Here is a 23823-nt window from a genome sequence, read left to right as displayed (position 1 = left end):
AGGCTTTAGCTGAAAGTTAAATGTGTAACAGTCTCTTCGTTGGGTACCAATCTATCCTTTTACAATAACATATGACATTTAATGTAAATTACTATGTAAAGTGTGTATTTATCTGAGGTAATTGCAGTCAAAATCCAGAGTAAAAATTTAAGAATAAGTTTGTCATTGTTGTGTATCTTTTCTGCTGCTCCGCATTCCACTAACCACTGTGATGGATATTCACAGGAACAGTAACCTAGAATAAGTCTGGCAGTTACAAGTTTGCTGGGATTTGCAGAGGCGTAAATTTCATTCAATCTTGTGCGCATTCAACCTGAGTTAACAACTGACTTCTGTACTTGCCTTTGGAAAAATAGTGTAGCTCTCTGCCAGATCAAATTCATACATTATTTTTGTTTCCTAGTAGCTGTTGGCTGTTGTATTTTGGGATGCAAAACAGTTATGGTCAAGTAATATTCAACAGAAATCTAGAAACACCACCATTATTCTTGGTTATGATTTACTTTCTCTCTCTTTCTTAAAATACAAATTTATATACAACATTTTTTAAACAATATGTATTTACAGCACTATACTTCACAATTATTTTTTCTTTGAATAATTTCTTCCCTTGTTCTTCAACAGCACAAACATTCCAGGTTTTCTAACAGTTATGTGTTTTTTGCTCTTCTGCACTTCCTGGAAAACTTTCACTGCAGCAACCTCTGGGACTGTTGCCTTAACAAATGGTACCTGTAACTGCCCAGTCTTTGTTGGATACTTGCCTGAGAATCCTCTTGGGAAAATTGGTTTTGACAGAAGTGTGTTTAACTGTTTCCTTTTAAGTGATGCTACTCTCTTTATTTCTACTGCTGTCTCTCTGCTCAGTCCAGATGGCCTAAATGTGTGTTAAGGAACTGTAAAATTATCAGTCATGAACAGTAATTTAATGCTCAACAACGTGTTAGTACAAATTTACACCTTATTTAGGTTATTTTGATGACCGAGTGACACACACACACTTTTAAGGAACAATTCATGGACATCTGTTTTCAGACTGAATTGTGCCCTTTCAAGGTGACAATGGCTGCAATTAAGCAGTTTACTACAGAAATGTTCTTGCCCGATGGAAAAAGAATGCAACAACTGAGCTGCAGCACAGCTTAATGAGACTCAAAACGCACAAGTGTTAAGTGTGCATGCTTTCCAGCATAAGCCAAGATTTTGTGACCTTTTCAAAAAGCCTGTTTGTTTCTGGTAACATTCACGACCATTTAACCATAAAATCTTCATGATTACATTGCCTGAAAAGAGACCACATAAACTGATCTAATGTTCTTATTTCTCTTAAAGATACGAATCAGAATCCTTATGATTGTCACAGTGTCCGGAAGGGAGGGCCCTGTTATCTGTCATTGCAATATGTGCAGTAGAGTATCTATTACTTCATAGTACTCTGATGAAATAACAAGAAACAAACTACCATCCGTCACACAAATGTTACAGGTTTTCTTTTACGATTTGTGGGTCTGTAAATTAACTGACTATGCATCAGAGTGGCACACTAGCTGTGAGAGAAGCAATGATTTATCAACAGTAGCGGTAATTACAAAAACTTTGTGGAAGATGGTTGGGTTTATAAGCAAAAAGGAACAGGCTTTGTTCAAAAACTTGATAACATTTTCTGACATGCTAGAAAGGACTATCAGGGTTCACACGTCAAATCGAGCAGCTGGAGAGAAGTGAGAGCAAGGCAAGTATGAAGTCAGCGATTCATTACATAATTTATTTATGAATTTAAAACATATTCATGTGGAAATAAAATAAATCACTTATTCAGTCAACACTGATAGGTGCACTCAGACTTCCTATCATTCAGACCTTTCTTGTTATTACTGTTGGCAAGTCCATGTACTGCTTAATCAAAGATATTTGAGCTCTGTGAACATTAAGTGGCAACACAGTCTCAAAATCCCATTGCCAATAGTAGGGGGGGGGGGGGGGGGGGGAAATAAATAAATAAAATAATGTAACAGTAATGATTCCCAACTTGCAGCTGTGTCTGACAAACACAGGATCAGTGACAGAGAAGCAGTTTACATCCTGGTAGCTAAAATTTTGTTGGACACCCTTTAAGAGAATTCAACCTAGAGAAAATTATAGAGCATTTTCAGAGTTAGCTGCACTGAACCAACGAAGAAACTGGTACAGATGTGCGTATTCAATTACAGAGATATGTAAACAGGCAGAATACGGTGATGTGGTCGGCAATGCCTACGTAATAAGTGTCTGGCTTGGTTGTAAGATCAGTTATTACTGCTGCAACAGCACATTATTACGATTTAAGTGAGTCTGAATGTGGTGTTACATTTGGTGGCATGAGTGATGGGACACACAATCTCTGAGGTAGTGATGAAATGGGTATTTTCCTGTACGACCCTTTCACGAGTGTACCGTGAATATCAGGAATTCAGTAAAACATAAAATCTCTGACATCACTGTGGCTGGGAAAATATCTTGCAAGAATGGGACCAACGACAACTGAAGAGAATCGTTCAACGTGACAGAAGTGCAACCCTTCTGCAAATTGCTGCAGATTCCAATGCTGGGCCAGCATGCGCACCATTCAAGCTTTACGTCTCACCTGGGCCCATCAACACCGACATTGGACTGTTGATAACTGGAAACATGTTGCATGGTTGGACGAGTCTCTTTTCAAATTGTATTGAGCAGATGGACGTTTACAGGTACAGAGACAACCTCACAAATCCATCAATTCTGCATGTCAGCTGGGGACTGTTCAATCTGGTGGAGGCTCTGTAATGGTGTGAGGCATGTGCAGTTGGAGTGATATGAGACCCCCGATACTTCTAGGCATCCATTCATGTCCATTGTGCATACTGATGGACTTGGGCAATTCCATCAGGACAATGTGACACATACGGAAATACTAGAGAGAAGCTCCAGCAGCACTCTTCTAAGTTTAAACACTTCTGCTGGCCACCAAACTCCCAAGACATGAACATTACTGAGCATATCTGGATGCCTTGCAACGTGCTGTTCAGAAGAGATCTCCACCCAGTTGTACTCTTACGGATTTATGGACAGCCCTGCAGGATTCATGGTGTCAATTACCTCCAGCACTACTTCAGACACAGTCAAGTCCATGCCACATTGTGTTGCAGCACTTCTGTGTGCTTGCAAGGGCCCTACACAATATTAGGCAGGTGTACTAGTTTCTTTGCTCTTCAGTTTACGAACTTCTTATTCTTGAAGTACTCCTGGCACAATGAGTATTCCATGAAGTTTCGGGACTGCATCCAGATTATTTCAATATACCTTGTTGCATGCTCCACAGGGCCTAGCCATCATGCAGTGTAGATGGCCATTTATTACTTGAAAAATATTTGTCCCCCTTGGTGAATCAATTTAAATATATCTGTATTTTTCTTGTCACTGCCTCTGCTGCAGCCAGAACACATTTTCATTTGTGGTTTATGTTTCCTGAATCATTCACCTTTGCATTCATTGTTCCTAATCTGTCATTTGACAAAGACAAAAATATTAAAAGGTTTGCATGTAGGACTCAATCAAATCCCAGAAATCATCAATAATGAGATATAACAATTTGTTTCTAATAAAACAAGTCTATTCCTTAGCAAATTCGACTTGAGTCACGAATATGAAAATTTCACCAACTGTCCACACCTAGCCAATAAACTGAAAGCTATAAATGATATGGCTGCAAAGGGTGTCAAACTCATGGATGACTACAACAAATTATTAACAAATGAAATGACTGTATGGCATTATTGACTGGAAGACCTCATCTGGGGCTGTTTGACCACCTGTTGCAAGTCTGTCTATATGATGCCACTTCAGCAACTTGCGTGTCTTTGTGCTGAAAATGAGATGAAATTATTAGGACAACACAAACACCCACTCTTTGAGAGAAGAAAATCTCTGACCTGGCCAGAAATAACTAGCAGAACCAGTAGATGTCTTAAGTATCAAAGAAAATTTGATTTCTCATTTTATTTGCGTCACAAATATTATATGTAGAACTGTTGTATATTTAATAATGGACTGAAAGTAAATCAGCTGCGTCAATGTAAAGTTTTCCGAGATAAAAAGTAACTGAAATTTCTACATATTTCATTGTTTTAGGAACTTAGGGTCACAGATTTCCATTTTTCTACAGATCACAAAACGTACGTACGTACGAGTGTGTGCGTGTGCAATGGAATCAAACCAGGAGGTTGCACAAAGAAAAACATAAAACAAGTCAAGTACACGCATACAAAGTTAATTTTTGGCATATGCACATGGCTCTTAGCAAACATGAAAGCAGTTGAACTATTACTTAAGTTCACTACACATGGTGTCCCAGGAGGAATGGATGTGACAGAAACCTTAAGAGCTATGAGCACTTTTTCAGTAGAAGAAATGTGTTTTACAGTAGCAAAGATGATTAAGTGCTCATAGTTCTTAATGCATGGATTTTTAGAGTCTATGTTTATTAGAAAATTTTGTTTCAAATGATTGTTCCTCTTATGTACCCGAATACTGACCATTTCCCCTGGGCCATCCATGATTATGGCAGTGTAGGACAATGGGGACAGCAGAATGAGCAAAATAAAGTGTGGGACAAAAATTGTATATGCTGTTTAATTGTCCACTTCTTCCAAATTGATGGAAACGTTCAATTTTTTGTAGTTTAATAGCTTACTGTTCTGCCAGTCTCCAAACAGGCATTGTTTTGTTTTGTTTTCAGTTACGTGAATAAACATAAGTGCAAAGCTGACATTCTATGAAAGAAACACAGTTTTAAAATAGTACATTAAGTACAAAATATAAGTGAGGTTCCACTCCAATGGTGAAAATGAGCTTCAAATTAAAGCATTCTGACACATGTCTCAAAAGCTGTGCTACAGGTGTACACAAACAACAATCTACATCTACATTTATACTCCGCAAGCCACCCCAACGGTGTGTGACGGGAGGGCACTTTACGTGCCACTGTCATTACCTCCCTTTCCTGTTCCAGTCGCGTATGGTTCGCGGGAAAGAACGACTGTCTGAAAGCCTCCATGCGCGCTCTAATCTCTCTAATTTTACATTCGTGATCTCCTCGGGAGGTATAAGTAGGGGGAAGCAATATATTCGATACCTCATCCAGAAATGCACCCTCTCCGAAACCTGGTGAGCAATCTACACCGCGATGCAGAGCGCCTCTCTTGCAGAGTCTGCCACTTGAGTTTATTAAACATCTCCGTAACGCTATCACGGTTACCAAATAACCCTGTGACGAAACGCGCGCTCTTCTTTGGATCTTCTCTATCTCCTCCGTCAAACCGATCTGGTACGGATCCCACACTGATGAGCAATACTCAAGTATAGGTCGAACGCGTGTTTTGTAAGCCACCTCCTTTGATGATGGACTACATTTTCTAAGCACTCTCCCAATGAATATCAACCTGGTACCCGCCCTTACCAACAATTAATTTTATATGATCATTCCACTTCAAATCGTTCCGCACGCATACTCCCAGATATTTTACAGAAGTAACTGCTAGCAGTGTTTGTTCCGCTATCATATAATCATACAATAAAGGATCCTTCTTCCTATGTATTCGCAATACATTACATTTGTCTATGTTAAGGGTCAGTTGCCACTCCCTGCACCAAGTGCCTATCCGCTGCAGATCTTCCTGCATTTCGCTACAATTTTCTAATGCTGCAACTTCTCTGTATACTACAGCATCATCCGCGAAAAGCTGCATGGAACTTCCGACACTATCTACTAGGTCATTTATATATATTGTGAAAAGCAATGGTCCCATAACACTCCACTGTGGCACGCCAGAGGTTACTTTAACGTCTGTAGACGTCTCTCCATTGATAACAACATGCTGTGTTCTGTTTGCTAAAAACTCTTCAATCCAGCCACACAGCTGGTCTGATATTCCGTAGGCTCTTACTTTGATTATCAGGCGACAGTGCGGAACTGTATCGAACGCCTTCCGGAAGTCAAGAAAAATAGCATCTACCTGGGAGCCTGTATCTAATATTTTCTGGGTCTCATGAACAAATAAAGCGAGTTGGGTCTCACACGATCGCTGTTTCTGGAATCCATGTTGATTCCTACATAGTAGATTCTGGGTTTCCAAAAATGACATGATACTCGAGCAAAAAACGTGTTCTAAAATTCTACAACAGATCGACGTCAGAGATATAGGTCTATAGTTTTGCGCATCTGCTCGACGACCCTTCTTGAAGACTGGGACTACCTGTGCTCTTTTCCAATCATTTGGAACCCTCCGTTCCTCTAGAGACTTGCGGTACACGGCTGTTAGAAGGGGGGCGAGTTCTTTCGCGTACTCTGTGTAGAATCGAATTGGTATCCCGTCAGGTCCAGTGGACTTTCCTCTATTGAGTGATTCCAGTTGCTTTTCTATTCCTTGGACACTTATTTCGATGTCAGCCATTTTTTCGTTTGTGCGAGGATTTAGAGAAGGAACTGCAGTGCGGTCTTCCTCTGTGAAACAGCTTTGGAAAAAGGTGTTTAGTATTTCAGCTTTACACGTGTCATCCTCTGTTTTAATGCCATCATCATCCCGGAGTGTCTGGATATGCTGTTTCGAGCCACTTACTGATTTAACGTAAGACCAGAACTTCCTAGGATTTTCTGTCAAGTCGGTACATAGAATTTTACTTTCGAATTCACTGAACGCTTCACGCATAGCCCTCCTTATGCTAACTTTGACATCGTTTAGCTTCTGTTTGTCTGAGAGGTTTTGGATGTGTTAAAATTGGAGTGAAGCTCTCTTTGCTTTCGCAGTAGTTTCCTAACTTTGTTGTTGTACCACGTGGGTTTTTCCCGTCCCTCACAGTTTTACTCGGCACGTACCTGTCTAAAACGCATTTTACGATTGCCTTGAACTTTTTCCATAAACACTCAACATTGTCAGTGTCGGAACAGAAATTTTCGTTTTGATCTGTTAGGTAGTCTGAAATCTGCCTTCTATTACTCTTGCTATACAGATAAACCTTCCTCCCTTTTTTTTATATTCCTATTAACTTCCATATTCAGGGATGCTGCAACGGCCTTATGATCACTTATTCCCTGTTCTGCACTTAAAGAGTCGAAAAGTTCGGGTCTGTTTGTTATCAGTAGGTCCAAGATGTTATCTCCACGAGTCAGTTCTCTGTTTAATTGCTCGAGGTAATTTTCAGATAGTGCACTCAGTATAATGTCACTCGATGCTCTGTCCCTACCACCCGTCCTAAACATCTGAGTGTCCCAGTCTATATCTGGTAAATTGAAATCTCCACCTAAGACTATAACATGCTGAGAAAATTTATGTGAAATGTATTCCAAATTTTCTCTCAGTTGTTCTGCCACTAATGCTGCTGAGTCGGGAGGTCGGTAAAAGGAGCCAATTATTAACCTAGCTCGGTTGTTGAGAGTAACCTCCACCCATAATAATTCACAGGAACTATCCACTTCTATTTCACTACAGGATAAACTACTACTAACAGTGACGAACACTCCACCACCGGTTGCATGCAATCTATCCTTTCTAAACACCGTCTGTACCTTTGTAAAAATTTCGGCAGAATTTATCTCTGGCTTCAACCAGCTTTCTGTACCTATAACGATTTCGGCTTCGGTGCTTTCTATCAGCGCTTGAAGTTCCGGTACTTTACCAACGCAGCTTCGACAGTTTACAATTACAATACCGATTGCTGCTTGGTCCCCGCATGTCCTGACTTTGCCCTGCACCCGTTGTGGCTGTTGCCCTTTCTGTACTTGCCCAAGGCCATCTAACCTAAAAAACCGCCCAGCCCACGCCACACAACCCCTGCTACCCGTGTAGCCGCTTGTTGCGTGTAGTGGACTCCTGACCTATCCAGCGGAACCCGAAACCCCACCACTCTATGGTGCAAGTCGAGGAATCTGCAGCCCACACGGTCGCAGAACCGTCTCGGCCTCTGATTCTGACCCCCCACTCGGCTCTGTACCAAAGGTCCGCAGTCAGTCCTGTCGACGATGCTGCAGATGGTGAGCTCTGCTTTCATCCCGCTAGCGAGACTGCCAGTCTTCACCAAATCAGATAGCCGCCGGAAGCCAGAGAGGATTTCCTCCGATCCATAGCGACACACATCATTGGTGCCCTGTACCCTTCATGGCATCCGGAAGGACCCTTTCCACATCTGGAATGACTCCCCCCGGTATGCACACGGAGTGCACATTGGTTTTCTTCCCCTCTCTTGATGCCATTTCCCTAAGGGGCCCCGTTACGCGCCTGACGTTGGAGCTCCCAACTACCAGTAAGCCCACCCTCTGCGACCGCCCGGATCTTGCAGACTGAGGGGCAACCTCTGGAACAGGACAAGCAGCCATGTCAGGCCGAAGATCAGTATCAGCCTGAGACAGAGCCTGAAATCGGTTCGTCAGACAAACTGGAGAGGCCTTCCGTTCAGCCCTCCGGAATGTCTTTCGTCCCCTGCCACACCTTGAGACGACCTCCCACTCTTACCACAGGTGAGGGATCAGCCTCAATGCGGGCAGTATCCCGGGCAACCACAGTCGTAGTCCGATCGGGGGATGCGTGGGACGAGGTGGCCATCCCCGACAAACCCCCATCCGGACCCCCACAGTGATGTCCATTGGCAACAGCCTCAAGCTGTGTGACCGAAGCCAACACTGCCTGAAGCTGGGAGCGAAGGGATGTCAACTCAGCCTGCATCCGAACACAGCAGTTGCAGTCCCTATCCATGCTAAAAACTGATTTGCAAAGAACGTCTGAACTAATCTACAGAGAGCGCAAACAAATCGACAAAATTTAAACGGTTATTAAAATACAAGATTGCCTAGTAAATGCAGTAATGCTGCTACTTGCGCACTGCTGACACTGCTCGGTGGCGGAAGGAGACTACGCGAATTTACACTATTCAGGTACTAAAACGCGATGCTACAACTCTCAAATACTATAATACGCCCGAAATTTATGAATTAAACAATGCAAGTACCAAAAACATGCAAAGAAATTAAGAATTAAACTATGTAACAAATGAGTGAGCTAGGAGTATACGACTTGCTGCTGCAGCAAGTCAAGTGAACTCCTGTGCTGCGTTACAACAATTTGCTTGCTCACCACAGACGTCTGTGACACAGTGTGCCTGTGAAACCAGGGTAAGTTGTTCATGTTCAGTGCATTTTGAAGACTGCAGAGCTTAAGTGCTACATCCCTGCAATGAACGAGGACGACTCATATGGAGTGCTGTGGGTGGTTGAATGGCATGGTGAACAACAAAGAAGTGTCTGCAGAGATGACTGTGTGATCTGATGGGAAGAAAGTTAAACTCAGTGGTACAATAAACCCCATAACTGTGCCTACTGGGCTGCTGCAAATACACATGTCTCCATGAATTACCATGAGTGAATGTGTGCACTGTGTGTTATCTTATTCGGGATTGACTGGGCTATTCTTCTATGAGGGTGCAGTAACTGTGAGGTGTACCTAGAGAAGCTTGAGACATCTATTCCAACTGTGAGCTGTATGGGGACAAAGTTTTACTTTCAACAAGATGGTGGCTTCAGCCCACTACCGTAATCACATCTGGGAGTATTTTAACAAAAATATGGACAAGCCGAAGAGATTTTGTCGAATATCCACCATGTTTTCCAGACCTAATGGCTCTGAACTTCTACATAAGGGGAACACAAAAAGACTTTTTTCATCAACAAAAACCAAGCACACTGTATGAGCTTACAGAATGCATTGAACATTCATGTGCAGATGTTAATGGTGATGAAACCTACATTGATTGCAATAACTCGAACTTTGCAAACATACTTTCACCTAAAATGAGACATTTCCATTGCTTAATTTAGACATTATTAAACAGTGTACACATTTTTTGGACCACTTTGTATGTAATCTGAAGTTATACAGCCCAAGTTACACTCATCCATTCCCTTTGTTTTCCTTCTTGAGAGGAGTCCAAATGATCTGTATGGGGTTAAATTTAGTAAAGGATACATTTCATTTTCATCCAAAACCAAATCCATATCTTTTATTGCCTTATGAAACCAGTTATTTTTTGCATGGTGACGCCGGCAAGTCAATTCTAGCTTATCCAATTCTCTTGCAAGATGAACACGTTCCTTCACTCCTTTGAATAATGAGTCATCTACAGGAAATAAAGGCAGATCCTTGTCTGAAAGAATACGCAAAGGATATAAATTATAAGTGGCTCTAAAATTCACAGAAATAAAATTATTACCCTTGTAAAAAATCAACAATGTTGTGAAATGTCACTATGTGGGTATCTTAACACTGTACCTCGCCCAAGTGTTCTACATAGTCGTGCATAATAAGAGACTTCACTTGGATCAATTAGAAGAATTGTTAGGCCTTCTTTTTCCACACGAGCTGTTCTGCCACTACGGTGTATGTAGCCCTGAAATAAAGTGACATTAGGTTATGGCATATATATTGTATAATTTCAATACAACTATAAACGACAGACTCTGTGGTGTACCCTGAATGTATGTTTCATTAATTTGAAAGCCAACCTAATACTCCCTGTGGCCATTCCAAGACTCAATAAGTGTTTTTAAGTGTTTATATAAATAGGAGAGTATCAGGAGGTAGATATTTGGCAGTCAGTCAATGTGAAACTAAAATATGGTTGGTAGATTATAATTTCATGACGCTGGTGTGGCCATCACAGCACATTATCTATATCAAGATGAAATCCTGCCTTTTAAGCAGTACTAGGATCAGCTATAGCAAAATGCTTTTACAATGGTTTAAGTCTTTACGGCAATGTGTACATAATTTGGACTTGGTCTTATGAATCTACAAGCTGCAGATAACTATCAGAGTATTCAAAGATTATAAAAATCTTGTGTAAGAGGTATATGCTGAGCAGATACCCTGCAACACTGTGTCAAAAAGAGAACCATATATGGTGCAAACAGCTAATGAGGGCTTTTGTTCATTGTATACTGATACCTTAGAAATCTGTACGGTACCTTCATTCACACAATAAAACCTGCAGATTGTTTCAAAACAACTATTTTTTCTTAATTACACACACATATGGCAGGTTTCAGAAAATATCTAGTTGTCAGTGCTAAGGAAGGTTAGGAGAGTTGTTCCTCTCAATGACCACCTAAGCCACAGTGTCTAGTCTTGCTGCTGACTGACACAGTTTGGTTTATTTCATAACATTCCATGTCATTTCTGGAGAACTTGAGCGGGAAAAATGATGTTAATAGTGCAACAAGATGATAAAGTAAAATAAATTACGATGCTAACAACAACAAAATAATGTGCATTCATTTACAATGAATAAACACGTTTTGGTAAAAGAACATACATATTGATAAACAGTAACCCAACTATGGTGCTAAACAAAGATTCAATCAAAGACCACATGACAACTAAGACAGTTATGTTCCAGGTCTGGAACAGGCAGTGATTCGGTGACAACATTGTGGATATTTCACTACTGCATATAATTCCAATACATCTGCTTCTATAATGGGGTGAATGTATGTTACAGTGCAAAACTGGATTCAGAGGTGTGTGAGGAGATCAGTCCTATGATATATGAAGATGGTATCGGTTCTTTCAGACATGTCCAAAAGACTGGCGATCTTGCAGCTCTTGAAGAATGAAATTACAATAAAATCCAGACCTTTAGCTGCTTACAGGTGTTGATAAATTTCAACAGGGACAGTTGAAAATGTGTGACCTGAGCATGACTTACATTGCAGACATGTCCAAAAGAACAGGTACCATCTTCATATAGATAAGGCTAACTGGCCAATGATCTTCAGTGGGGATGCACTCACATTGCCAGAACTCTTACAGGATTCGGTAGACTCACTGCCACAAGTAATGAGTATGGTGGGCAGGGGCACTACAAATGTAGTGTGTGGACAGTAAGTTGGGAACGTGGGTCTCACAGGGAGCGTGCCAGAGATAATGCCTATAAGCAGCTAAAGGTCTGGATTTCATTGTAATTTCATTCAGTCCTATGAGGTTAAAATGAAGTGCTCCATTCTTGAACTGCAAAATTCACAAACCACAGTCTCTCATTGCCTAGTTACACTAACTCATTATCCCTTGTTTGTTACTTACTGTCTCAGTAATTTGCTAAAACATTGAAGGTGATCATGTGTGAAGAGACAAATGAAAATCTTTACTAAGGACAGGATTCATACCTGCATCTCCTGCTCACTAGGCAGATATGCTAACCACTACACCATCCTGTCACAGTGACTTTGTACAACTGCACGGAGTACCCTAGCACAACCCCCTCCTCAATCCAAATTCCTATTCACACCTCAGCCCAGTTGGTATTCCCCCTAAACTCTAACAGCGCTGCAGAGGCTCTCCAACTGTACTGGAATAGTACATCAGCATCAGAAAAAATGGGAGATCCTTCCTGAAATCCAGCTGCCAAGGTCCAGGCATTCACAGAGGGAGGGATTATTTGCATCTAGGAACTTCAATGTCAGGCATGTGATGGAGCTCTTTAGTGGTATGGCTGTCAAGAAGAAGAATTCACACATTGTGTACGTAGTACCAGGGGGAATTGTGATGCCACAGGAGGAACAGGTTTTCCCATATGCAATGAAAAGCACAGGGTACAGCCTATAGCTGGTGGTTGCTTATGTCAATACAAACACTGTGTGTTGCTTTGGATCAGAACAGATTATCCCTGGTTTCTAACAGCTACATAAAGTTGTAAAGACAGCCAGTATTGCTTGTAAGATGAAGGTAGAACTCACTGCTTGCTGCAATGTTGACAGGACCACCTGTGGATCTGTGGTACAGATCTGTGTGGAGAGTCTGAATCAGAGGCTCTGACAGTTCTGTGACTGTGTAGGCTGTAGATCCTTAACTAACGTCATAGAGTAGAAAAATGTCAGTCTCGGGAAAGTACAGACAGAGGTACAGTCTAAGAGGGAGCAGATCAACCAAGGAAACATTGGTAGTGTAGCTGTAAACTGGCATAGCTGTGTTGACAAAGAAGCAGAGTTCCAAGCACTCATAGAAAGTACAGAATTCTAGCTAAAGCCAGAGAGAAGTTCAGAATTTTTTCACTAAAGATGTTGTTCAAAAGGATAGACTAAATTCAACTGGTGATGGGGAGTTTGTTGCTGTTAGTGTGTGTAGATGTTATACTTAACAACAGGAATAAATTAATAATTCGTTCATTTCACTGAACCCCCCCCCCCCCCCCCCCCCACACACACACACACACACACACACACACACACACACACACTCGGATAATATAATGAGAATTCGAGTCTTATTTCGAACAGGTACTTGAGTCACAGTTACTAGCGACTTCAGTCTACACTCAATACTTGGTAAAAATAGATGTTAAAAGATGTATCTTCCAACTTTGTACTAATGCTTTCTCTAAAAATTATTTTCAGCATGTAGTTCAGGAGCCCATAGGAAGTGTGAATGGTTCTGACAACATACTAGACTTCGTAGTAACAATCAAACAGAAAGCGTCATGGCAGGCACATGAATTAGTGACCATAAGGACATTATAGTGAGTTGAATACTGTAAAATCCAAATCCACCAAAAATAAATGCAAAATATATCTATTTAATAAAACAGCTGCAAATCTGCTTGACACTTTCCTAAGAGACAGTCTACATTCCTTCCATACTAATTATGTAAGCATTGTGCAAATGTGGTTCAAATTCAGTGAAATAGTTGTGATGGCAATTGAGAGTTTTATACCAAGTAAATCAATAACCGAAGGAATAGATCTCCCACGGCACACGAAATCAGGTCAGTGCACTGTTCCAGACGCAATGAAAATAAGAATGTTCAATTTAAAAGAACACGAAATCTCCAAAATTGTGAACAATTTTGAGATGCTCAAAAGTTAGTGCGTATTTGAATGCAAGATGCTTTTAATAGTTTCTACAGCAAGACCCTATCTCAAACACTGGTAGAAAATCCAGAGAGATTCTGGTTGTACGTAAAATATACTAGTGACAATGCACAATCAATATCTCCACTGGTTGATAACAATGGTACTGTTAATAATGACAGCGCCACAAAAGTGGAGCTACTTAACACAATTTTCTGAAATTCCTTCACCACAGAATAGGCAGTAAATATTCCTGGATTTGAATCAACAGCTGCCAACATGAGTAATTTGGAAGTACATACCCTCAAGTGTAGTAAAGCATCTTAAATCAATTAAGGAATGTCATTCAGCCCTTATTATATACTAGTTAGGTTCTCCGATGAAACAGCTCCTATTTTAGCAATCATATACAACCACCTGCTAAATAAAATATCCACACCTACAGACACAAGACAGGAAGGAGAAGTAAACTGCTGAATTAAAGGCCCATATCACTGACATTGATCTGAAGCAGGATTTTGTAATATGCTGTATTCGAACATTACGAAATAACTTGATGAAAACGATCTACTGACACACAACCAGCAATGATTCAGAGAATACTGTTCTTGTGAAACACAAGTGGTTCTTTATTCACACAGAGTAATGAGTGCAATCAATGGGGAGCTCAAGCTGATTCCTTAAGACTTTTGACATTGTTCCTTGCAAGTGGCTACTAATCAAACTGTGTGCCTATGTAGTGCTGTCTCAGTTGTGCAACTGGACTCATGATTTCCTGTCAGAAAGGGCACAGGACTCTAAACAGTAAGTGTGAGGTCGTCCACACAACTACTAAAATTTTTTTTGCCGAACTTCAGTTTTTCAATAAATAACACAAATTTAAATGTTGTAGATTCAATTAAACACCTAGGGATTACAATTTGAATCATCAGATACAAAACATTGTGCACAATGTGAAACAAAGACTGCGTTTTATTGGCACAACACTTAGGAGATGCAACAAATCAACCAATGGGATTGATTACACTATACTTGTCCATCCTTTTCTGGAGTATTGCAGTGTGGTACAGGATCCTTCCCAGATAGGACAGAAGACATTGAAAACATTCAAAGATGGGCAACTTGTTTTGTATTATCAAGAAGCTGAGGGGAGAGAGTCATGGATATAATAAGCAAATTAGGATGAGACTCATTACAACAAAGGCACTTTTTTGTTGTGGCAAGATCTTTGCACTAAATCTCTATCACCAACTCCTCCTCCAAATGGCGATGTATTTTGTTGACTCCCGCTTACATCGGGTGAACTGAACACCACAATAAAATAAGGAAAATCAAAGCTTGCACAGGAAGATTCAGGTGTTCATTTTTACCATGCACTAATCGAGAATGAATCGGTTAAGAAATATTCTGAAAGTGATTCTATGAACTCTTCACCAAACACTCAAATGTGAACTGCAGAGTAATCAAGTACGTGTAGATAGAGAGGATGATGTCAGCCTTCTGCATGACCAGAGATATGTACAATAAAAATAATATATCTACAGATGCCAAGATCAAACATTACATGCAAAGTGAGGAATGCAGTACTGTAAGTGGCTGAAATGATAACACTTGAAAGACATAGCATAGAACTGCAAAATACTACATCACAAAAATGATAGTGAGACATGGATGCAAGGACCTACAGTAGAACTCTTCCAGAGTATGAGGAAAACATTAGGAGAAATCAGAATGAAAAGGACAAGATTTGCAGGACAGGACATCAGGGTGAATATGGACAGAATGACCAAAATATGGGAAAAAATGGCAGGACAAGCGGAAAAAAGACAGGAACTAAGTGGTTGATGGACTCTGAAGGAAAACTAGAAGAGCAAGAACACAGTGACCATTACACCACACATCAATGATAGGCGAGGATAAAGGAAAAGGATAGTGTGTCACCAATTGAGCAGATAAGACAACAGAGTTTGGAAGAGTACTAGCAGACAAGAGAAAGGAGAAGAAAATGTTATCCATGAAGGGGCTTATCCATGGTCCTAGAAAAGCTGTAGTGGAAGAAATAAGTACCTTTGCCACAAGAAGAGAGATTATCAACAGCAGTCTATAGATATGTGGCTAGTCAGTTTGTGCGTGAAAATGTAATGTTTAAATTCACTAAGATCCCAGACAATGATAAAAGTGAGAATCAGCAACAAGTTCTGAGTCCACAAATAACAGAAGCAACTGACAGAAATAAGTACTCTGTCTAGACTCCTAAGAACTGTTATTTGTTTTCTCATTTTTGGGATGTCAAACCCAACAATAACATAGGCTGTCTTGTGTTCACATTTGGTCATAGATTTTTCAGAACCACTATGGAAGCTGAAAACCAATAATCACACTACATGTCCAGATTTGAGAGTGTTCAGCGCCAAGCCTTGAGACATAAAACTGACTAAAATTGTAGTTGTACCCTCCCATTCCTTGATTTTCTTTCATTTTCTTTCTGTCTCCCACTCCTCCCTTCCTTCCTTTTCCCTTCCCTTATCTGTATTTGAAACACTACAATTCCAAAGCTTGATTTTTTTGTCGTCTTTCTTTATGTGCTAGAGAGGTATATTTCAGTGTTTCTCAGGGATGTATAACTTTATCTATTTATCTTTACTAGTTTACACAGTACTGATATTTAGAAGCAAAACATTACCTCAGATGTGCGAGGTACTTGATAATGTATGACATGTTCCACACCAGGAATGTCAAGTCCGCGAGCTGCAACATCAGTAGCCAACAAGACACTATTTGGATCATTGCGAAAGCGATCCAGGTTTTTGAGCCGCTGACGTTGTACCATATTGGCATGGAGAGGAAGGGGGTTACATTGTAGCAGCTGCAGCAACTGCGTGAGGCGCCGCACACAGCTGATACTGTTGCAAAACACCAGAGTGCGACCAGGATGTCGCTGTAATAAGTAATACAGGTACTCATCTTTCTCCTCCAAGGTACAGCAAATGCGTGACTCAAGCAATGTTCCTGCTGTACCTAAAAACCAGAAAAGAAAGCCTGATTTACTGACAATTCAGATGCAACAAAATTATGTACAAGAGATACTTAACACTAAAATCACAGCAAACATGGCAAGCAAAATTTAACTGAAAGTTTTCCTTGTATTACGTTTAAGTAGGTATTCAAAGTAGTCACAACAAGTGTCCAAGCACTATTTATGTAAATGTCATGCGTGGTGTGTGAAAAGATATTGGTGCAAGTAAGGGAAAAAAAGTATTGATTATACAAAAGTGAGCAGTAAGAATAATTATGGTGTTCACCCACGGACTTCATGTAGGTACCTCTTCAAGGAGCTAGGTATTTTAACTGCGCTGTCACAATATATTTGCACAAATTCATCATCATAAATAATCCATCACAATTTGAAAAGAACAGTGATGTGCATATCTACAACACTAGAGGGAAAAAGAGCTTTATTACCAATTATTAAAGCTGCCAGTGGCTCAGAAAGAAGTTCAAAATGCAGCAACAAAATTTTTTTATAATTTGCTCGATAACGTAAAATGTCTGACTGTAGCAAGGCAAGTTTTAAATTTAACTTAAAATCATTTCTCCTGGACAACTTCTTCTCCACTGATAAATTTCTATTTATAACAAAGCGTTATTTTTAAGTGTAGTTGCATGAGACTGACTAAAAGAAAACTGTATTCATTAATGTTAACACTAATCACGTACACTTGAGTTACTCTGTGTGTGTGTGTGTGTCTGGTGGGGGTGGGGGGTGGGTGGGTGGGTGGGTGGGGGGGGGGGGGGGGGGAAGGAGGAGCAAGGAAAAAAATTATGATTTATTCACAGTATTTACCTTTTTCCTGGGTGATATCTACAACCTTTGGATTTGTTATTCCCAGTAATGAGATGATGCCCTGCAATTTTTGGCCAGGTGTCAGACGTTTCCTTGCCTGACCCTTTAAATGTCTTGGCGGTTCATGCACAAGTGTAAGTGTTGCAGAAAAAACAAAGTTCTGCCGACTACTTTTCCTACCCTCATCAAGATTGATACGTTCCAAAAGTTTCTGCAGTTCTTCATAATGGCCCCTCTCAAGCATTCGATCCGTTTCATCAATTGCAAGATACCTAAGACAGGAAATAATTATTTTTTTTTTTTTTTTTTTTTAGATTTCTCTCTCTTCCGTGCATTATGACAGAAAATTAGTCTGCATATTTCCAAAAACTAGTGTCACCACTAGAGCAATATGATTTGAATATTTCAAGTCAGCTTCCCATACAAATTACATTTTCCAGGAAAAATGCATTCAAAGCCAAGATTTCCCATCTTCATGTATTCCATTTAGAATTTTTGATCAATGAATAAATACATGGAAAGCTACAACATCCATAGTTTTTATGTACTGTCCACATGATAAACATACATACACTGAAAAAGATAGAAATTCATTTTTAACATTACCTTATATCATCAACTTGAGACAGGTGAGGGTTCCCTTCTTGAATGAGCTCCCAAAGCCTTCCAGGAGTTGCTACAACAATGTCTGGACACTTGCGAAGCAGTCTCTCCTGCTTTTCTGCAGAGAGGCCTCCCACCACAACTGAAACCTGACAAAGAATTTATACTATTATCAATGTGAATAATATGGGCCAAACAATATGACATCAGCCTGACAACAACTAACTTGCTTTTAGGCAGAGACAAACATTTAAACATACACATGTGTACTGTTGAACAATTCAATTTTTATTTAACAGGCATAGTTATCTGTTGATACATAAGAATATTTTAGCCATATAAGGTGAATAGCAAAAGAAAAGGCAGATTGGTTATGCAGGAGTCACATTTCAAAAATGAAAATTTTGCGACTATCCACAACAATGGAAACTGTTATATACAATTTTCAGCCATCATTAACCTTTCAGAAAGTCCTCCACATAAAATTCACCCACACACAGCTAGCAAGATAGTCCAGATGCCAAGCCTGCAACTCCTCTTACCACTATAAAAATTGGAAGTGCCTTCCCTAAAGCCTCATTTTCCTTCCTTCAGTGAAGTGGGTCCACACATTTATAAAGAATGAATAAAATGGCATGCATCATCATCTCCAATGCTGAGAAATCTAATCACTTATTAGACCTCATAAATTGTAAGGCTGTTTATTGTCACATCCATTGTTAATTGCAGTACATAAGTAATAATGTCAGTTCACAACCCATATCGAAATTTTGTTAACAGACCACTTAAAGTTATAGCTGTGTGGAATGTGTAGCTACTTAGTCTCTAGCAACAATCACTTTTTTTTTTCCTTTTCTTTCTAACTGCAAATCATATTTATCATGTACAGAGGCATCACCAATGGACATATACAGTCTGAAGTGCAAAATAAGAAAAATAATCCAATGAAATATATGTGTACACAACTCACAGCCAAAAAGTGAATCATCTTATTAGTGATTGTACAATGGTTTATCATTCTGCACACATTTCGCCTCACAAATTCAGTAGTCAAAATCTCTAACAAAAAAAGGTATTGCAAAATTACTTCAAATATTTACGAACTTCTCACTAGGAACACCATCACTGTCATCATCACAAGTCATTCTATTCATTACTGAGTTCACAATCCTATGATCCAAGCATCTCCATCCCAGATGGTTACCAGCTTTTCTTGTAGCCTGCTGAAGATACAGACCAAAGATCATCTTGATTTAGTTAATCTACCCAGACGCAGTTCTCTCCCTCAGTCTTGTGTCCTCAATACATACTTCCTTGATTATTTTTTCTATATTTACTCCGTATCTTCTCACAATATGGTCAAAGAACTGGACAACTTTTTGTGGCAGTGAGAAGAAAGGCACCTGGAGATACTCAGTTACTCAATAATCGACAAATTAGTTGTTCTTTCCGTCCATTTTACGTGCAGTATCTTGCACCAGCATCAAAGCTCAATACGTTGCTTGTCTCTGGCCTTAAGGGTCCATGTTTCACAACTGTAAAAGAAGACAGAAAACATGAGTGTTTCAACAAGCCAGATCTTTGTATGGCTCACATTTGTTCTTTTTTGCAAGGTCTTGCTGAGCTGCTTGATAGCCTCCTGCACTACTGTAATCTGTCTTCTTATCTTACTCTCAAAATTTCTCGTGCCACAAATGGTTGACCCGACATAGCTGAAAGAAAGCACGACTTCCAGTTCCTTTGATGGACCTGCGAGTTGAATGTGTGCTCGTCAATCAGTTATATTGACTCTGGACTTGCTAATATTGACTTCTAATCCACATTATACACTAATATTATTTACTTTTGTTAGTAGCTCAGCAAGTTGTTCTTTGCTGCTGGCTAAAAGCGCAGTGTCATTGACAAATCGGAGTTTGTTAACAGTTTTTCCAATAATTAAGACACCTTTACTCCAACCATCACAAGCTTTCCTGATGACATGTCCAACATACATGTCATACAGTTGTGGGTGATAGGGCACAGCTCTGTCTGAGAAAATAATGCTTGGATGGGATATGAGCGCAATAGTTTCGTAGTTGGAGCACTTCCTAATTAATCCTTTCTTGTACCCCTTGTGCCATTTCTCTGATCAACTCCCCAGATACACTGTCTACACCATGGGATTTATAATTCTTCAGACACTGATGCGCATTCTCTATTTTGCTGTGTAAGACTGTTGGTTCCAATGTAAGTTGCGTAACTGCTCCATTGCCCATACTGTGTTAATTCCAGAAGAAAGCTTCTCATGGTACTGTTTCCAACTCACAACAACGGCCTCCTTGTCTCTGACATGGTTGTCATTCTCATCGTCTGCCACCCACGTATAAGGATTACATTCACCATGATGCTGCTGAGTTTTGTTTTAAGTGATCATGTACTTGATTACGATTGTTCTATCTAGTAACAGACATCTTTAATGAACTGTGATCTGTCCCTTCTACAATTATCAATTCCGTTATATTCTATGCACATACAAGATACTAAAAAAAATCATAATGCGCTAGGAGTATATGAGCAGTTGTTAAACTCAGGTCCAATCTTCATATTGGATAATTCTGCACTCTCTGAGCACCATAGGACAACTGATATTAGAAAAATGCAAGAACAATGCTAAATGCATCATCAAATTATTAGAGGAATGATGCTCAATCATTCCTCCCTAGGTTATTGTTTGCGTTACTAATAACTGTTTTTATTACACATACAAATATTTTAAAGTATGATCCACCTTGGTACAATTAAGTTATACATATTTTTTTAAAAATGGATGAGCTATATATCTTAAAACACTTTAAATCTTCAGACCTAATACTATAGGTTTGGTTTCATTCGTCACATTAGATTTTGGATATAGACCAGATGTGTCTTATCCTTGCCTACAATGAGAGGATGTACCATAGTAAGCATTACTCTCCCATAACAAATGAAAAGCAATCAATTAAAATTCAGTCCCTGCAAAATAGTGAGTCCTCTTGTTGGAGCATAATTCATCCAAAGATGAATTAGGACAACTTTGTCTCTTACACTGGCAAAACACAAAGCTTTAACACAGAACACATCTGGCTGTACAACAAGAGTGATGCTTGCTCCACAACATGAGTTTACAAGGAACTGGAGATTTGCTTATGCTCCCACTGAGATGTGAAGTACTGATTTGAAATCGATACTACATCTATTGTTTACAATTATTTTAAGGATTTTGTTACATATTGAAAAACTCTCAAATACTTCTTTGTAATTATTTCGATAAATCCAATAGTACAAAAAAAGAAAAGATGAACAACTGCTGCTGCTGCTGCAAAGGGTGGGTGAGCAGGAAGACGGATGTACTGATGAACAAACAGTCAGACAGACAGACAGACAGACGGACAGAGACACCCATGCGCACAACTGCTAAGCTTTTAGTTACAAGAAGACAAAATGACTCGCCGTAATTTACCTTCACGAGGCGCAATTGTGAGTACTGCCAACAGATACACTGAAGTTCTCTTAACAGGTAGGTCCCTCACATCCTAAGGCCTGAGTGACCTGTCCCTCCCTTCAAATCTCCCCCAATCTATGCCTCTCTCCTCCCTGAGAAAGGATTTAATAGTTCCAAAAGCTAGACGTCTTTTTTTTTTTCATTTTTATATGAATCTATCAACAGTATTCAGAAATTTGCCTCTTGAAGTTAACTACTGGACAGCCATTGTGTGTCCCCATAATTTTACACTTTTCTTAATAGCTTTACTTTTGATTAATGTTTAACTAACCCAAACCCTTCTATTCTGTATGTCTGAGTATTCTGCAAATAAAGTGTTCATTCTTCAATTCCTTTAATGTAAGTCCCCCTTCCCCTATCTTTTCTCTTTCCTCTCTCTTTGCTGTATTAGTCTGCATCATACCTTGTCAGTATTTGTAACATTTAAATTTTACATGGTAAAAATTCCAATTCACTTTCTTTACACTGCTCATTGTCATTTTTGCACAGTCTCCCCCTCCTGATCATAGGCAGACATGGACAGACAACAGATATGCCTGCTTCTTCTCTAACATAACAATTTTAGATTCTTCTCTATCCATTTTGTTTTGTGCTTAATACCATAAATACCAAATTATCATATAAATCAATAAAAACAAACCTTTATGCCAGTATATTTTGCAACTGCAACCAAATGATTTCGTACTTGTATGGCTAATTCCCTGGTTGGTGTCAGTACAAGAGCATAAAGTTTTCCTCCAGATTTCTCTTGACTTATTGAGTCACATTTACTGATGTCACCATTACTTTCTTGAGCCTCTGAAACAAGCCACACATGTTATTGTGTATCACCCTCAAAATTTAAAAAAATCAATGATGTTAAATTTTGAGTGCATAAAAATTATTGCTTCTTTTGGCAATCAAGTTTTGGTAGCGACATGATGATTTTCTTTACCGTGCTTGCCCCATGTTCTTCACCATATTAGTCAATAATAAAAGACAACCAAGCTTCCTAAAATGTGATATTTCAACAGCTATAGATTACGGATGATGAACACACTGAATTGCCATGTTCCTCATCTGACCTCATAATTTCTAAATATATCCTATTTAATATTTATTTTATTGCTTTCTTTAGACCCTCTCTCCCTATTTACATAATAGACAATGTTTTAACATTTTTCGATTGTTATATGTTTTAACTGATTGCAATGTTATGTCACAGCTTAGTATTAGCAATAATAAAGACCCCACAAACACTTTGATATGTTTTGACCACAGCATTTATTCACTTATTTTGGCTTATTCATTTCAGCTTTCACCATTTTCAACGGAAAACAATGTATCAACTAGTATCAGTGAAGGAACGTTATGGTAATACCACAATATATGGCATGTCAATAGTAGATCTAGGCATCCCATATGGGGTGGACAGGGACCATGGACAACTCAGGGTGTTGCACCAATCCCCCAACTAACAAGTCTGAGGTGCTGTGTTTCACTGAAACTGGGCCAGTCGGTCTCACTTCAGCTGTTTTGGGGAAACCTGTTTTGTGCAGTGTTAGGAGGAGGCAAACACAAAAGGGTAGGGGTCTATTAACCGTCAGCAGTTCAAATGTATTGTGAATGATGGTACCCCTTACAGATATGACAGCAAGGGACAGGAAAGTACACCAGGTGCACTCAGTGTGTATGCCTGGGGATCTCATTCAACATGCTGAAAAGGCTGTTCCAGCAGCCACTGAGGGAACAGGGTAAAACCAACTGCAGATTGTGGTGCACATTGGAACACATGATGCCTGTCATCTAGGCTCTGAGGTCTTTCTTGGATCATTCCAGCAACTGGCAGAGAAGATTGAGGAGGCTAGCCTTGTGCATGGAGTTTCAACAAAGCTCAGAATTTGCAACATTGTCCCCAGAACTGATCGTGGCTCTTCGGTTTTGAGTCGAGTGGAAGGACTTAACCAGAGACTT

General features: G+C 39.7%; 1 protein-coding gene across 2 annotated transcripts in view; it reads right to left on the bottom strand.

Annotated features, from left to right (window-relative positions):
- Positions 1 to 476: 476 nt before the first annotated feature.
- LOC126416735 (ATP-dependent RNA helicase DDX24) overlaps positions 477 to 23823 on the bottom strand; it is an 85928-nt gene continuing 62581 nt past the window's right edge. For both annotated transcript variants that reach the window (XM_050084558.1, XM_050084559.1), the window contains exons 4-10: positions 22511 to 22668; positions 18354 to 18499; positions 17748 to 18019; positions 16587 to 16921; positions 10332 to 10449; positions 10029 to 10206; positions 477 to 877 (exon numbers count right to left, since the gene is read on the bottom strand). In XM_050084558.1, coding sequence (XP_049940515.1) covers positions 583 to 877; positions 10029 to 10206; positions 10332 to 10449; positions 16587 to 16921; positions 17748 to 18019; positions 18354 to 18499; positions 22511 to 22668 — 1502 coding nt within the window. In that variant the 3' untranslated portion in view covers positions 477 to 582. The remainder of the gene's footprint in view (positions 878 to 10028; positions 10207 to 10331; positions 10450 to 16586; positions 16922 to 17747; positions 18020 to 18353; positions 18500 to 22510; positions 22669 to 23823) is intronic.

The sequence above is a fragment of the Schistocerca serialis genome, chromosome 8 (assembly GCF_023864345.2).
Source record: "Schistocerca serialis cubense isolate TAMUIC-IGC-003099 chromosome 8, iqSchSeri2.2, whole genome shotgun sequence".
NCBI classification, from domain to species: Eukaryota; Metazoa; Arthropoda; class Insecta; order Orthoptera; family Acrididae; genus Schistocerca; species Schistocerca serialis.
The sequence above is the reverse complement of the archived record's forward strand: the minus strand, read 5'-3'. Positions and strand labels throughout refer to the sequence as shown.